Source organism: Rousettus aegyptiacus, unplaced genomic scaffold (genome assembly GCF_014176215.1).
Source record: "Rousettus aegyptiacus isolate mRouAeg1 unplaced genomic scaffold, mRouAeg1.p scaffold_m13_p_1, whole genome shotgun sequence".
Taxonomy (NCBI): Eukaryota; Metazoa; Chordata; class Mammalia; order Chiroptera; family Pteropodidae; genus Rousettus; species Rousettus aegyptiacus.
The window spans coordinates 31,422,415-31,435,453 of record NW_023416284.1 but is presented as its reverse complement, the minus strand read 5'-3'; the positions used below and the strand labels follow the sequence as shown (position 1 = coordinate 31,435,453).

At 46.4% G+C, this 13,039-nt stretch overlaps 1 protein-coding gene across 9 annotated transcripts in view; it reads right to left on the bottom strand.

Moving 5' to 3' along the window:
* LOC107514024 (selection and upkeep of intraepithelial T-cells protein 1) overlaps positions 1 to 13,039 on the bottom strand; it is a 214,937-nt gene that overhangs the window by 147,090 nt on the left and 54,808 nt on the right. For 4 of the 9 annotated variants that reach the window (XR_004954915.1, XR_004954924.1, XR_004954916.1 and 1 more), the window contains exon 1: positions 5,802 to 7,345. The exons of 3 other annotated variants lie outside the window; for them this stretch is intronic. Coding sequence is in view for 1 of the 6 variants with exons in the window: in XM_036233718.1 (XP_036089611.1) it covers positions 5,802 to 5,886 (85 nt within the window). In the remaining 5 variants the exon portion in view is untranslated. Of the gene's footprint in view, positions 1 to 5,801; positions 7,346 to 13,039 lie in introns of those variants that run through there. 2 more of the 9 variants (XR_004954922.1, XR_004954920.1) reach the window with 2 other exon arrangements.

Sequence of the window (13,039 nt, the reverse complement as noted above, 5' to 3'; positions counted from 1 at the left end):
TGGCCCATAAGACTCTCTTATTTCCCAATAAATCCTTGTGTTTTTTCCTACCCCCAAATCCCAGGACCTCTGCGCATTATCCTCCTCTGTTCTATAATTCTGTCCTTGTCCATGATCGTCCTGAACTCCTGGCTGAGAGGAGGTTTGGCCTCCCCAGATCCTTACTCCCTGTGGACCTTACAAGAAATGACCTTCTCCATTTCAAAGTTTACAGCTGCTCCATTTAAAGGCCCACCCAAAGTAAGAAAGTTACAGATACAGACATAGGATAAAGGTTCAGAAACCCTAGAGTTTTTTCATCACCTACTCAGGGTCTCCTGATTTTCTCTCTGAGAAGCCAGATAACATCTCAGCACTTCCTGCCTACCTTGGTTTCCCTGCGTTGGGAGCTCCCTCAGCCTTCCTCTCTCTTCAGACCCCTTCTTCTCTAGGAAGCTTCCATATCACAATCTGAAGCTGCGATCTGGTGGCTGCAGCATCCATTGAGAATTTGAAATATAGAAACCTTCTAGGCAGGATGAGCATTCAATGGATTTTTCTCCAAGAGAATAATCAGGCAGCAGTGGTTGGGCCTGGCAGCACTTCAGTTTTCCTGGTCTGAAGGGCCATTTCCTATGGACTCTCCTTTTCCCTATTCAGTGATGGACACTGTGCAAGGCATGAGTTAGGGGATGTGCAAAAAGCAGACAAAGCCCTGCTCTCTCCACCTATGACAGTTGACCGGGATCCTCAAACAAGACATGATCAGGTCAGCCTCTCATCCTCTCCTACTTCATCCCACTATCATAACTCTTCCCCTGTCACCTGCCTTGCTTATGGAATCATGGCATCATAAGAGGTCAGAGACAGAAGGGCCCTTTGAAACCAATCTAACACCTGATATGATCTATGAAACCAATAAGAATGGATCTGTGTGGCAATGCATGGCCTCCACCTCGAAGGTCACACCCTGTATGGAACAGCCATGTGACCAAGGCTCACAGCTTGTAAAATTTTGATAGTAGAATCATGTTATATTATATAGACAAGGAAATAGAGAGCCAGGGAGAGGCTGAGCTGGGGCCCAGATACTAACGGTTCTGAATCTCAGGGCAAGATGCTCTACTATTTAGGGTGGTCCTCACAAGAACTCTAAGAGGTAGGCTTTAGAAACAGACTGAAAAAGACCAAATAATATCCCAGTTTACACAGCGTTGAAGTAGTTGAGTACAGATTCAGACCCATGTCTGTTTGATTCATGTCTAGAGACATTTTGTCTAGAACCCAGGTACTCAGTTGTTAAATACAAATTATGCTGAGGAACCAATGGCTAATATTGTTGTTGTTGTAATTAGCTATAATAAGAAGGTCAGTGCTCCCAGAGAAGTTGCATTTTAATATATCTTATTCATTCAAGAATAAAACCTGAACAATGTACTATGGTACTGTGGTACAACATGCCAGAGAAACCCAGGGGAAGCAACAGCTCACGTCACAGAGGTTTGTCATAGGCAATTAGGAAGCCTTCTCAGGAGATGGGACAGTTAAGTAGGCTTTGAAAGATGAATGGAAATTCACTAGGAGAAAAGGGGTATGGAGCTCAGACGTGCCAAGCCCAGAGGGTATCAAAGGTTGGTTTTCCACTACTGTGAGGAAGATGATGTGTGGGGAGAAGCAAGAGATGAAGCTGAGGAGAGAGGCAGTGGCTGCAGGCTGAAGGGCCTTGGGTGCAAGGCAAAGTGGTCCTGACATTCTATTTAGGGTCTCAGGATATAAAAGTTTTCAAGCAGAGAAGCAACTCCTTGTCAATGGAAAAAAATTCTGGGGATAATTCTTTAATTAATACATCCCAGGAACAGGAGCTCACAGTGTCAACAAAAATAATGATAGCTCACACGTGAATAATGTTCATAAATCTCAAAATAAAACTTTCAAGCCAACTAATTGGCTCCTAACATTAGTCCTGCAAGTTAGATAACCTTATCCCACTTTTACAGAAGGAGAAGGCAGGGCCCAAAGTCATGCGGAGCAGATCCATCTCCTCTGTGTGCAAACTGAGCCTGCATTTCTGCTCCAGATGGGAATCTGGATGAGCTGCTCTCTGCGTCGCATCTAACTTTGAGATTGTTAAATTTTGAGACTCAGCGGTAGGCAGGCTGGCTGCCTCGTGGGGCTGCGGGTTTGAGCCGTGGGTGGTCAGGAATGTTTCAGGACTTCCTGGGCCCAGCGTTCCAGGCCAGAGTGTCTGGATTAATGATCCATCTCCAGGCAGAGCTAGCCGAGGCCCCCGACGCCAGGCGCGAGGCATCGATTGGACTTTACACTCAAAGCTTGCTTTCATCTGAGGCTCTCCGGGTGGGCTGGGGCCTCATAATTAACATTCTCTGAGCCCCACAACATGGGCAAGCTGGAGGAGGGGAGAAAGAGCTTCTGAGCAGGTTCCCATCAGCAGTGGGAGTACCCCCACTCCCCCAAAAAAGCCTGGACCTGGCTGCTTGGCAGACAACCACATCTTCCCAGCTGACGCTTCAATCCTGCATGGAGTTTATTTAGTAAGTGGTTTGGGTCTCATCTTTGAGCTTCACAACATTTCTATAGGGAAGTAGTACTAAAATTATTATCCTCACTGTACACATGGAGAAACTGAGGTCTAGAGGAGGGCAGGGGATCACCCAAGGGTAGAAGGACCAGAATTAGAATTCAAGTCTCCTGCTTTCCTGCCTGTCATCTTTGCAATGCAGGAGGCCATGTTTTTCAGAGATTTTTAGATTCTCCTGGCTCCTCAAGGTAAGGGAAGATAGGAGTGTGATATGATTTTCCATTCTATAAGGGAAATCATTACAGAGGTGCCCTGTTATTTATTCATGCATTGGTTCACCAAATACTTACTGAATACCTAGTGTGTTCAAGCCCCTGTGTCAGGTGCTAAGGGTAGCAGAAAATAGTCCCTGACATTGAGGAGCTTATAACCAGGGAGGAGGGGAGTGTTAGCAGGAGAGAGGGAGATATGCAAAGTTCAGCAAGGTGTCATGGTGCTTTACTAGTAAATGTATTTAATAGCACAGAGTACTTTGGGCACAAGGTCCCAGGGAGAGCATGATCAAGTCCACCAAGAAAAGTGAAGAACAAGTCGGAGTGGAGATACGATCAAAAAAGGATTCAGAGGGAAAATAATTCAAACACAGAACCTTAAAGGAGGGCTCTGTGTCAATCAGGTAAATGGGAGGGATGGGGAGAATATGAGGGTGAGATCATCCAAGGAAAAAGAAAGAGTTGCTCCAGGCAGAGAGAGAGGCATGAAGCAGCTCCGCCAACTGTGAACAATAGAGTTGGCTGCAGTATTTGAGTAAGAGAGCGTGGGAGATGAGGTTGGAGAAATAAATGTGGAACAGCTCAAAAAGGCCTCCTAAGCCAAGGTGAAGGGACCGACCTTTATTGTGAAGGAACCGAGCAAGGGTGCAACATGGTCAGAACTGCATTTGGGGAGGCTCCCTCCCACTAAAGTGTTGAAGATGTATGGAGGAGAAGAGAGACTGAAGTAGACACATCTGGGAGGCAAAAGCAATGGTAACCTTGTTTGAAAGGTTTGTGGCCAAAAGGACACCAACAGCTCTAATCTGATCTGGAAAAGAATGTGTCCTGGAAATTTTCTTATATATATAAAAAAAAAATGACTCGCCATGGTTGTGAACTTCCGCCCGAGTCCATAAGTCTGGATCCATGTCATGCTCCTCTGTCTGAGAAGAACTCACAGCGTATTTTTCTCCTTTGTATAGGATTCCCCATACTCATTACCCGCTTCTGCGGGTCCACATATTCCCATAGTGGCTTCCCCACTGTCTAGTCACTGCCACCAACACATGGCAGTAAAGCAGCACACTTTCACAGCCCTCTGCTTCAAACCTTAGATGACTCTACGTTATTTGACTCTTTCCAATCACTTGACATCAGGTATGGATTAACTGAGCATCTAATACGTGCCGGGCACTGCCAGGCTCTGTGAATGTGTCCTCTGCTCTGGCCTCCACAGGTTTGGTTAAAATCCAGACTCCTTAGCCTGGCATTTCAGGACCTTCTTACACTTACCCCAGCCAACCTCCATGGGTCACATTCTCCCTTTTCCCTCCAACATTCTGCACTTGTCACACAGAGACAAACGCAGAGTTCCTTAAATGCCCTATACTATTTTTTTCCAAATAATTTTTTTTATTAAAATACTAATACATAAACAGTCTAATTGAAATAATTCCAAAGGTGGAAAGTAGAAAGTAAAAATGTGTCCTTTACCCCCTCCCACCCACTACCCTGCAGATCCCATTCCCCAGCGATAAACGCTGTTAACATTTGGCTAATATTCTTTGAGATTCTTTTAAAAACTTCTTATGCTCTAGCACACCACCTTTTGCAAATTATTTCCTATCCTTCAAGACGCATTACAATGCCTTATTCATTCCTCTGAGAAATTCTCTATGGTTCCACAGGCAGAATTAGGGGCCCAATGCTTACAACAAACATAGCACTGTCATCTTGTATTGGAATTGTATGTTCACTTGGTGTGACTCCATGAAGCTGACTATGACAATCTTGCTCTCTGCTGTATTTACAGCACCTTCCATATAGTGGGTGCTCAATAAATATCTATAGACTACATGGTGGATGAGTGGGTGGGTGGGTGGATGGATGGATGAATGGATGTATTGATGGCAGATTGGCGCTCCTATGGCATGCTCTGCAGGATACATGTAAAGGGATAAGATTGGCAGAGTAGTGGAAAGGACTCCCGCTGCAGGATAAGGACCTGGTTTCCTGTTCTTGCCCTGCCTTCTACCTACTATATAGCATTGCATAAGTTCCTCACCCTCTCTAAGCTTCAATATCCCACCTGGAACTGAATAATGGGGCTGGATAGTACCAGAATCCTCCCCAACGGATGCTCCAGAATGCTCAGCTGGCCATAGCCCAGCACCCCTATTTTACACCTCTGTAATTACCCACCTGCATGCCTTTTATTATAGAGATTGGAGTGAGGGTGGGGGCTCGTTAAATAAAGGGCAAAAGGAAATTGCTGGCTTGCCGAAATGACATCGTTGGTATTAACTAGATTAACTTCAGAAATGAAAAGCCCACAAAAGCAAAACCAAAACAGAGAAGGAGCCATGGCTTCCGCTGGGGGCTTCATGGTTCCCTGCTTCAGCCTGCCTGACCCCCAACCCAGGCCTCCCAATCGGTCCTCCCAGGGGAGGTCACAGGAGCCACTTTCCTGCCTTCACACAGGACTTCATCTCAGCAATCCCAGAAAAATAGAACTAGGCACTGAGCCCCAAACCGGGATTTGGGAGGGAGCTACCGAGTCCAGGGCTGGTGCCGGCTGGTTCTAAGACACAACACAGAGGCAAGAGGCTTGGGAGAGACTCAGACCAAGGTACTTTCTCAATCATCAGAAGAGGCAGGTGGATACTGAGGGAGGTGGACCAGCCCTGCTCACTGGTTACAGTGCCTCCGGGGGCAGGAAAGATGGAGCCCGGTACCTGATTAACTATCCGATCTCACAGGGAGAGAACCAGTCCCTGTAATCATCCCAGAATATGCAAGAAAAGCCCTCCTTCTCAGATAAACCCGGAATCTTCTCTACCTCACTAAGAGGAGTCAGCTAAGGTGAATCAGAGGAGAGAGAAAATGGAAGAAGAAACACCATCTAGCCCATGCCTCCTCTAGATCAGATACTTTACATGTACTGTCTCTCTTATTCTCAAAGGAATCTAGGGGAAAGTGTTCTTGTGTCCACTTGATAGACAACGAAATTGAGGCTGAAAGACGCTTACCCAAGTTCTTGCTGCTAGTGAGTGTCAGAGTTAACTTTGCACTGGGGTCTTTCCAGCTCCACATCTCAGAGTTCTCTCCACACATCACTGTTCTCCAGACCCTGTCCTAGCACATAAGAAGCTTATGGTCTAGTTGTGCTTGGATCCAGTGATGTAACACTAGATTGTTAACCTTTGACCAAAAATTATAAATCCCATCATTCCTCTGAGCTGCTGGACACCAGAACTGTCAAACCAATAGTCCAATGAGGATTTTAAACACCGCTTATATTCTTAACTCCCCTGACCAGGGGCTTTTGTGATGTCCTACTTTGGAGAAGTGACATCTAATGACAGAATTCCAGGCATAGGACAGAAGGGATTCTTTTGGATAGGAAGCTGTTCTGGCACACCCTCAAATCTCACCCAGCTGCATATAACCACACACTTGGGCCTGCAGGCCAACACTCTCATGGGTCAGTCCTGGTCAGGATCACCAGATGCCAGACTAGGTCACTGGGTATTAATCATTGCCAAGCAGGGAAGTTAAACTGAAAGCCAGTTCATTAAAGATTAAGCTCCATCTCCGTAGCCCTCAGGGAAAAGGGAGCTTTGGGTAGAGAGCAAGGTCCTATTCCAGGAGGTCACCTACTGTGAAAGTCTTCCCAGAGAGCCTGTGCTGAGGAGCCAGGGGGCCTGAGTTCTAGTCCTGGCTCTGCTCTTGACCTGCTGGGGGTCTTGGATAGGGCACTACCCCATTCTGAGCTCCCATTTCAGCCTTCGATACTAGAGAAAATTCCATCAGGTTCTCTGTGATGCTCTAGTGTATGTTGTCTGAAGAATAGTCTATACGTGTTGCTTTTCTCAGTCTTTATTAGCTCTGTAAACACAGGTTGTCCAGTACAGACAGGCTCACTTACTGTTCTTTGTGGCCATGGAAAGCTGGCAAAAAAACACAACTCCACCATGAGGCCCAGAGTGCAGACACATCTCTCCTCCTTGCTCTCTGCCCTAGCCAGATTGCATCTTTGACCCTGGAACATGCCCTCTTTGCAATGTGGGCAATGGCCCAAGTTGTATTTGAAGGACATGCATCTGAATCCACTGTTTAAAGAAAAAAATTTCTTCATTTGGCCAATTTTTGGTACCTCCCTTTAGATCATCGCTTCCCAATGGGCTCTGCTAAATCAAAGCTTTGCATAGAACCTTCACAAGTTTTGATCCAATAACGAAGCAATTCTACAATATATAATGATCAATCAGTGAACAAATGGATACCTAAAATCATTTTGTACCCTATACAAGGCACTATGATGATGTTGGAGCTCCAGTCACGGTCCCAGATAGAATGGCATCATATGCATCCTGATTTGCAACCAGAAATTTCTGTTAAAGTAGGACATCTAGAGACAATAGTGGTGAACAACGATAGCTTTTTAAATATTAGGGTAATAAGATGAGGGAAACAGTTGGAGTCGGCAACTAATTCACTCTTTTTCTGCTGCTCTTAACCAGGCTCTTCAAGAAATAAATCTAATTATTTTTCTGTCTGTAGGTGGCAGCACTGATCCCTTTCGCTTCCCAAGGGAGCCATGAGCTTCACTTGAGAACAAGTGCTCCAGAGAACAGGTTAATGCAAGGGTAAAATAAGAAAAACTGGCTTCAGAACAGATATCCTCACACATTGCAGATGTGAGCACATCTGGTGAATTCACGAAATTCCCAAAGCCTCGCTCCACTTGTAAAACAGCCTCTTCAGGATTCTAGCAAGATACCACAGATCACCAATAACTTTCTAAGGAACCATTTCAAAGAGTCCACGAAACTCAAGGAAGATTCCCCAGAAGTCCACCTACATCCCAGAACCCAGGTGGAAAACCCTCGAGCGGGAGAACAGCAGACACACAGCAGGCAGACAGACAATACCCTGTCTCTTCAGCTTGTTCTGCATCAGGCCGGAATGTCTCACCCTGAGGGCTGCTTTCCTCAGGCACTGCCCCAGACTCGTATTTATTGAGTGTACACTGTATCCAGGCAGGTTGCTGAGCACTTTACGTGCACTGTGCCATTTACTCCTTGCGGCAGGCACTCCTATCAACCTATTTTACAATGAAGAAACAGTGGGTCCAAGAGGTTAACTTCCCAGAATACCTAGCTACCACAGTGTACAAATGGGGAAACTGAAGTGAGGGGAAGACTTGTGTTCAATGTCAAGTGGCAGATCACTGACCGAGCAGGACGAGGACCCTGTGCACACCTTCGAATGAAGCGCTTACCGAAGCAGAGTGATGGTGCAGGACTGGGGCCACGGAAATGGAGAGAGGAGGAGAAATGGGCCCCAAGGGTCAGGATGCATCCCACGCTTGCTCCAAATAGTGTACCTCGCTCAGTAAGAAAGCCCTGGGAAGGAAGTCAGGAACGCCCCTCACACTCGATGCTAGCTCTGCTGTAAACAAGCTGTGTGGCTTCAAGCAGGTCCCTTTACCTTTCTGAGAATCCTTATCCTCCCCCAATGAATGACAAGTATCTAATGAGATAGTGGCAAGAAAAAAAAAAAAGCTTTAAAAAAGTATATAAGCTCTCTTGGAGGTATTAATTATTATTATTATTATTATTATTATCATTATCATCTTTCATGGTTATTAATGACCTGTTACCTGCATGAGCTCTGTCATCCAGGAATTTCTTTAAGCCCTTTTCGAACCTGTTTATATTTCCATTCAGCAGCACTTCCCTTGCTTTCAATCCCCAGATCCCAGCCCAGAGAACTGCAGGCAAAATCTTCTGCTTAAGATCCTGGGTTCCAATGGCCTTTCTCAGTCTCTTTTGTGTATTTCGTGATGGCCAATTGAATTCAATGCAATACAGCCTCTCTTCCTCCCTCAAATCCCAGGTCTATGTTAGGAATCTCAGGAGGAAGAGAGGAAGATATAGGCTTTGCCTTAGCAAATCATTCCTCTTAAACCCAGAAGCACTAGATAGGGCGGGGACATAGGACCTCCTCTTCAATCCTCTACCAGGGCTGACAACAAGATCCAGACCCACAGCCCCAGAGACTATCCAAGGACCAGTGCATCGCCTGCTCTCAAAGCCCATTTTCCTCTTCTCACCAGAGGCAAAGGACTGGGAGCCCTTTCTCAAAGACATTGCACAAGCCAAAAACATAAAGCAAGCTCAGTCAACTTTGATACCTTATCTGGGATGAGCTTTGCAGGTTTCAAGTTGAAACAGATATGGTATAGTCTCGCCCTCAAGAAGTTCACAGTCTGATAGTTGAGACCAAGGCATATACAACCATCTCTCAAGGCAACATTAGCTAAAAGTCGGAATAGAGGAATCAAGAAAAGCAGTTTAGGGAAGGGCCTAACTAGCTCTGCCTGGGAAAATCAGACAAGGCTTAATAAAGAGGGGACATTTGAACTGAGTGATAAAGAATGTATAGGAGTATCCAGGTAGGTGGTGACCAGAAGAGATTTCTGGAGCAGGGACAGCATGGACACATGGTGTTCAGGGAACAGAGGTGGACTTCTCAGAGGATGCAGGGGTCCACCTGGGTGAGAACTTCTGGGTGTATGCTTCTGCCTATCACCAAGACTGATAAAGCCCTCATTTCCTGACTTTCAGAAGACAGCCCTGTTGACACTTGATTTCTGGGCCCCACGAAACTAACTCCGTGGCTTCTCTTAGGTTAAGGCCTTTGGGTTATAGAGAACACAGAAGAATCTGGGCATCAATATTTCCCTAACCTCAGGCCAGTGTCGAGTCTTTACTAACACTATGGGTCCCCAAATGTCCGAGTTGTAAAGGGCTTCTCAAACATGTCCCACGTCTTTCCTTTAACTACCCTTTGTAGCAGGTGAGAAAACTGGAGAAACCCCTTCCTCACCAGTCAGGAGCAGGGGTGCAAGTGGGACCCAGGCCTCCTGCCCTCTCCCCTCCACTCTGCTCACATACTGGGGTAAAGCTCACCCAACCCAGCTGAAGGAAAGCACCAGGCAAATTCAAGGTGATTATAACAGTAGCATTTGCAGGCAAATTATACTCCATGAGCTAATTAGGAAGGGATTGGGGCCCTCAGCTTTAATTAATATCTAGTCCCTAACAACTTAATCCTGGGTAAGATCATAGCAGGGATCTCCCTGAATGCCGAAATCCTTTCTTCCAACAAATCACCTATATAAATACCTAGATTTTAGTAGCAACAATTATATAGTCCTCTGCCAACTTATGGGGTTGTTTAACATTCCTGGGTTGAGGCCACAGTTTTTCCCCCATTCTCCTCCCTCCCCACAATCAAAACCTAATGAATAGTAACTCTTCTGTGGTTCTGTGTTCCATTTAACCAATATCTCCTACCCAATGGGTCTTCGCAGGGAGTTAATAAGCAGTCTGGGAGGACCGCCTGAGGAGGTCCATGAACCTAATCATTAACTGCAAGTCCTAATCAACATCTGCTTCCCACCGAGTCCCCCACAGCTACACAGCCCTTGTCCCCCCAGTAATGGATGGAAAATCGGTGATTTCCTGACAGTTAGCAACCAATTTCCCACCAATTAGAAGAGAGATGGTGGTCTCTGGAGGAAGCTGGATGGCTCCACTGCACAGAACTGGGAGGAAGATAGCTGATCCTGGAAGCATCCGGAAACCAAAACCTGGGGGGTGGGAGGAGGGAGGGTGGAAGGGGATCCAGCTACTCCCTCCCCAGGTCAGCCTCAGCTTGGATCAGTGGAAGGCGACTTCAGCGGACAGAGGCTGCCCTGGCACCGCCATCAGAACTCTTCTCACTCAGCGAGGCTGTTACACTGGAAAGCTGCCCCTTCTCTCCTCCGGGGCCTGCTGACATGGGCTTCTCCTGCTGGGTCTCTCTTCAACGCCCAGGATGGTTGGGAAATTCCTCTGAGGCAGCCGATGTGGAGGCTTAACGAAAGCACGAGCTCTGGGGTCGGACGGTTGTGCCTCAAAATCTTAAATTCATCTCTTTTCAGTCGTGTATGACCTTGAGCAAAACACCTAAATTCTCTGAGCCTCAGTTTCCTCATCTGCAAAATGCAGTTAGTCAGAGCACCTGCCTGGTAGGATAGTTATGAGGATTAAATAAGATGATGTAAAGCACTTTCCATCCCACATTATGATGTTCAATAAACAGTTGCTATTAGTATTCTTACTATTATTATTTGCATAATAAATGATACTATTGTTAATCAACATTAATAGCAATATGTGGCAGATGTTTTGCTAGTAAGCGCTATGAGAACCACTACCTTGACTTCCTTGAACTTGAAGTTTGCTGCCCCCTCCCCTTCCTATCTCCCCCCTGAATTGTGGCTATGGTTATCTCCGATCAGGTCTCATACCCCAGCTCATCCCCCACACCAACGCCAAAGGGGTCTTTCGAAAATACAAATTTGACTCTGCCCATGTCACTGACTAGGTTAAGACCCTTCAGTGGCTTTTACAGCACAAACTCCTTACCCGTGCCTCTCGAGGTCTGAACCATCCCTTCTCTGTGAGCTCTCAGCTACACCTCTCACCACTCCGGGCCTTATTTCTCATCACCCTAAAACAGAGCTGCTCCCCAGACCACAGCACAGCATCAAAAAGAGGTGAGTCTTAATGTTGCCAACAGACAGCCTTTTGAGTCATGTAAGAGAGACAAAGTCACCCTCAACCTCACTTTAGCATTTATTGGACTGGAATGTACTCTAAATTCCCAGATAATTGGCCATTCTCATCCGGTAATTGTAACTGAATCAGACACCACATCTTTCTCAAGGAGCTCAGTCTGTGGGGAACAAAATAACAAAAGTGGATATTTAATGAGTACTTACTCTATGCCAGTCTCTCTGCTGAGAAATTTACGTGGATTATCTTGTGAGATTATCTAATTTGATCTTCATAAGAGCTTTAGGAGTAGGGTGAACATATAATTTATCATACAAACCAAGAAACTTCTGGAAGTGTCAGGGGGTACTATCAATTATTACACAGGGACCATAGGCATAAACCTGATTGTCCTAGGCACACCAGGAGAGATGGATGCCTGGCCTCAAAAGTACATATCTTTATTCTAAAATTGAGGAAACGAGGCATTGAGAGTGAAGGATCACATCCACATTTGCATATCTCTTAGGAGCACGGGTTTTGACCAGGCCCTCTGACTCCAATCACATGGGGACAAGTAATTAAAATTCAAGGTGAAACAGAGGGTTTCCTAAGAGAAGAAGGGAGAGACATGGCTCCAGGCTGGAAGTTGCAACAGGAACCCAGGGCAGCAAAGGAGAAGAGCTGATGGCCAGAGGCACTTGAGCTGAAGGCAGTGGGCATTCCAAAGCAGGAAAAGTGGGCGGGAGAGAACATGGGATGAGCTCACAGGTGGAGGCAGGCAGAGAGGGAGGGAGGTGTTTGGAGAAGAGCACGAAGCTGGAGTCTAGTTCCGGGTGGAGTTGAGAAGGATCTAAGTTAGAGACATGGCCACAGACATGAGCCAGGACAATTCCAGAGGGTCATAAATTCCTGGCTGCAGAAATAAGGAAGAAGAAATGGATGTTTGGCCTAAGCTCCTGCCTCCTGCACACACTGGTTCATGGGACACATTCACCCTGAAGCCATCTATGAGCTTCAGATACTCCCTTTTTCCAAGCATCCCTTACATCCATCTGCGTCTTCCAAAACAGGTTAGAAAGCCCTGGGCCTCAAGTCCCCATCTGGGAAGTGAGTATGCCCCTTCCTTGGACTGATTTTCTATGAATTCTCCAGATTTAGGGAGGGTGAGGGTGGTGACCTGGCCATGGTCACATGGCAGAGCTGGGGCTCAAGCAGCATCCTCTTCTCTTAGGCTTTGCTTATTTCTCAGACACCTAGTGCCCACCTCTGCTTTCCACCACTACTAGCCTCGCTCATCTGAGACTCCAGCTCCTCTTCCTCAGAACCCAGAAGCCATGATGCTACTTCACAGAAATCCGTAAGGGAGGAGGTAGAGGGGTCCATAGCTGATGATTTGGCAAGCCAGGTAGCTTCTAGATTCCAAACTCTAGAATTGAAAGGTTATCTCTCTTCCATCCTGGGAGAGACTTCTTGTGCTGCTTTCGACCTGCAGGCTCAGGTCTAGGGAGATAACACTCCTGCCAGTGAAAAAAAGAGTCCCATACCCACAAGGGCCAGGGTTGGGGAGCACCGGAGGAAGAGGGGTTCTCTCCTCCCTCACCTCCTCCAGCTGCACAGGCAGCAAAGCATTCATATAGCTCTGCCTTCCTCAACCC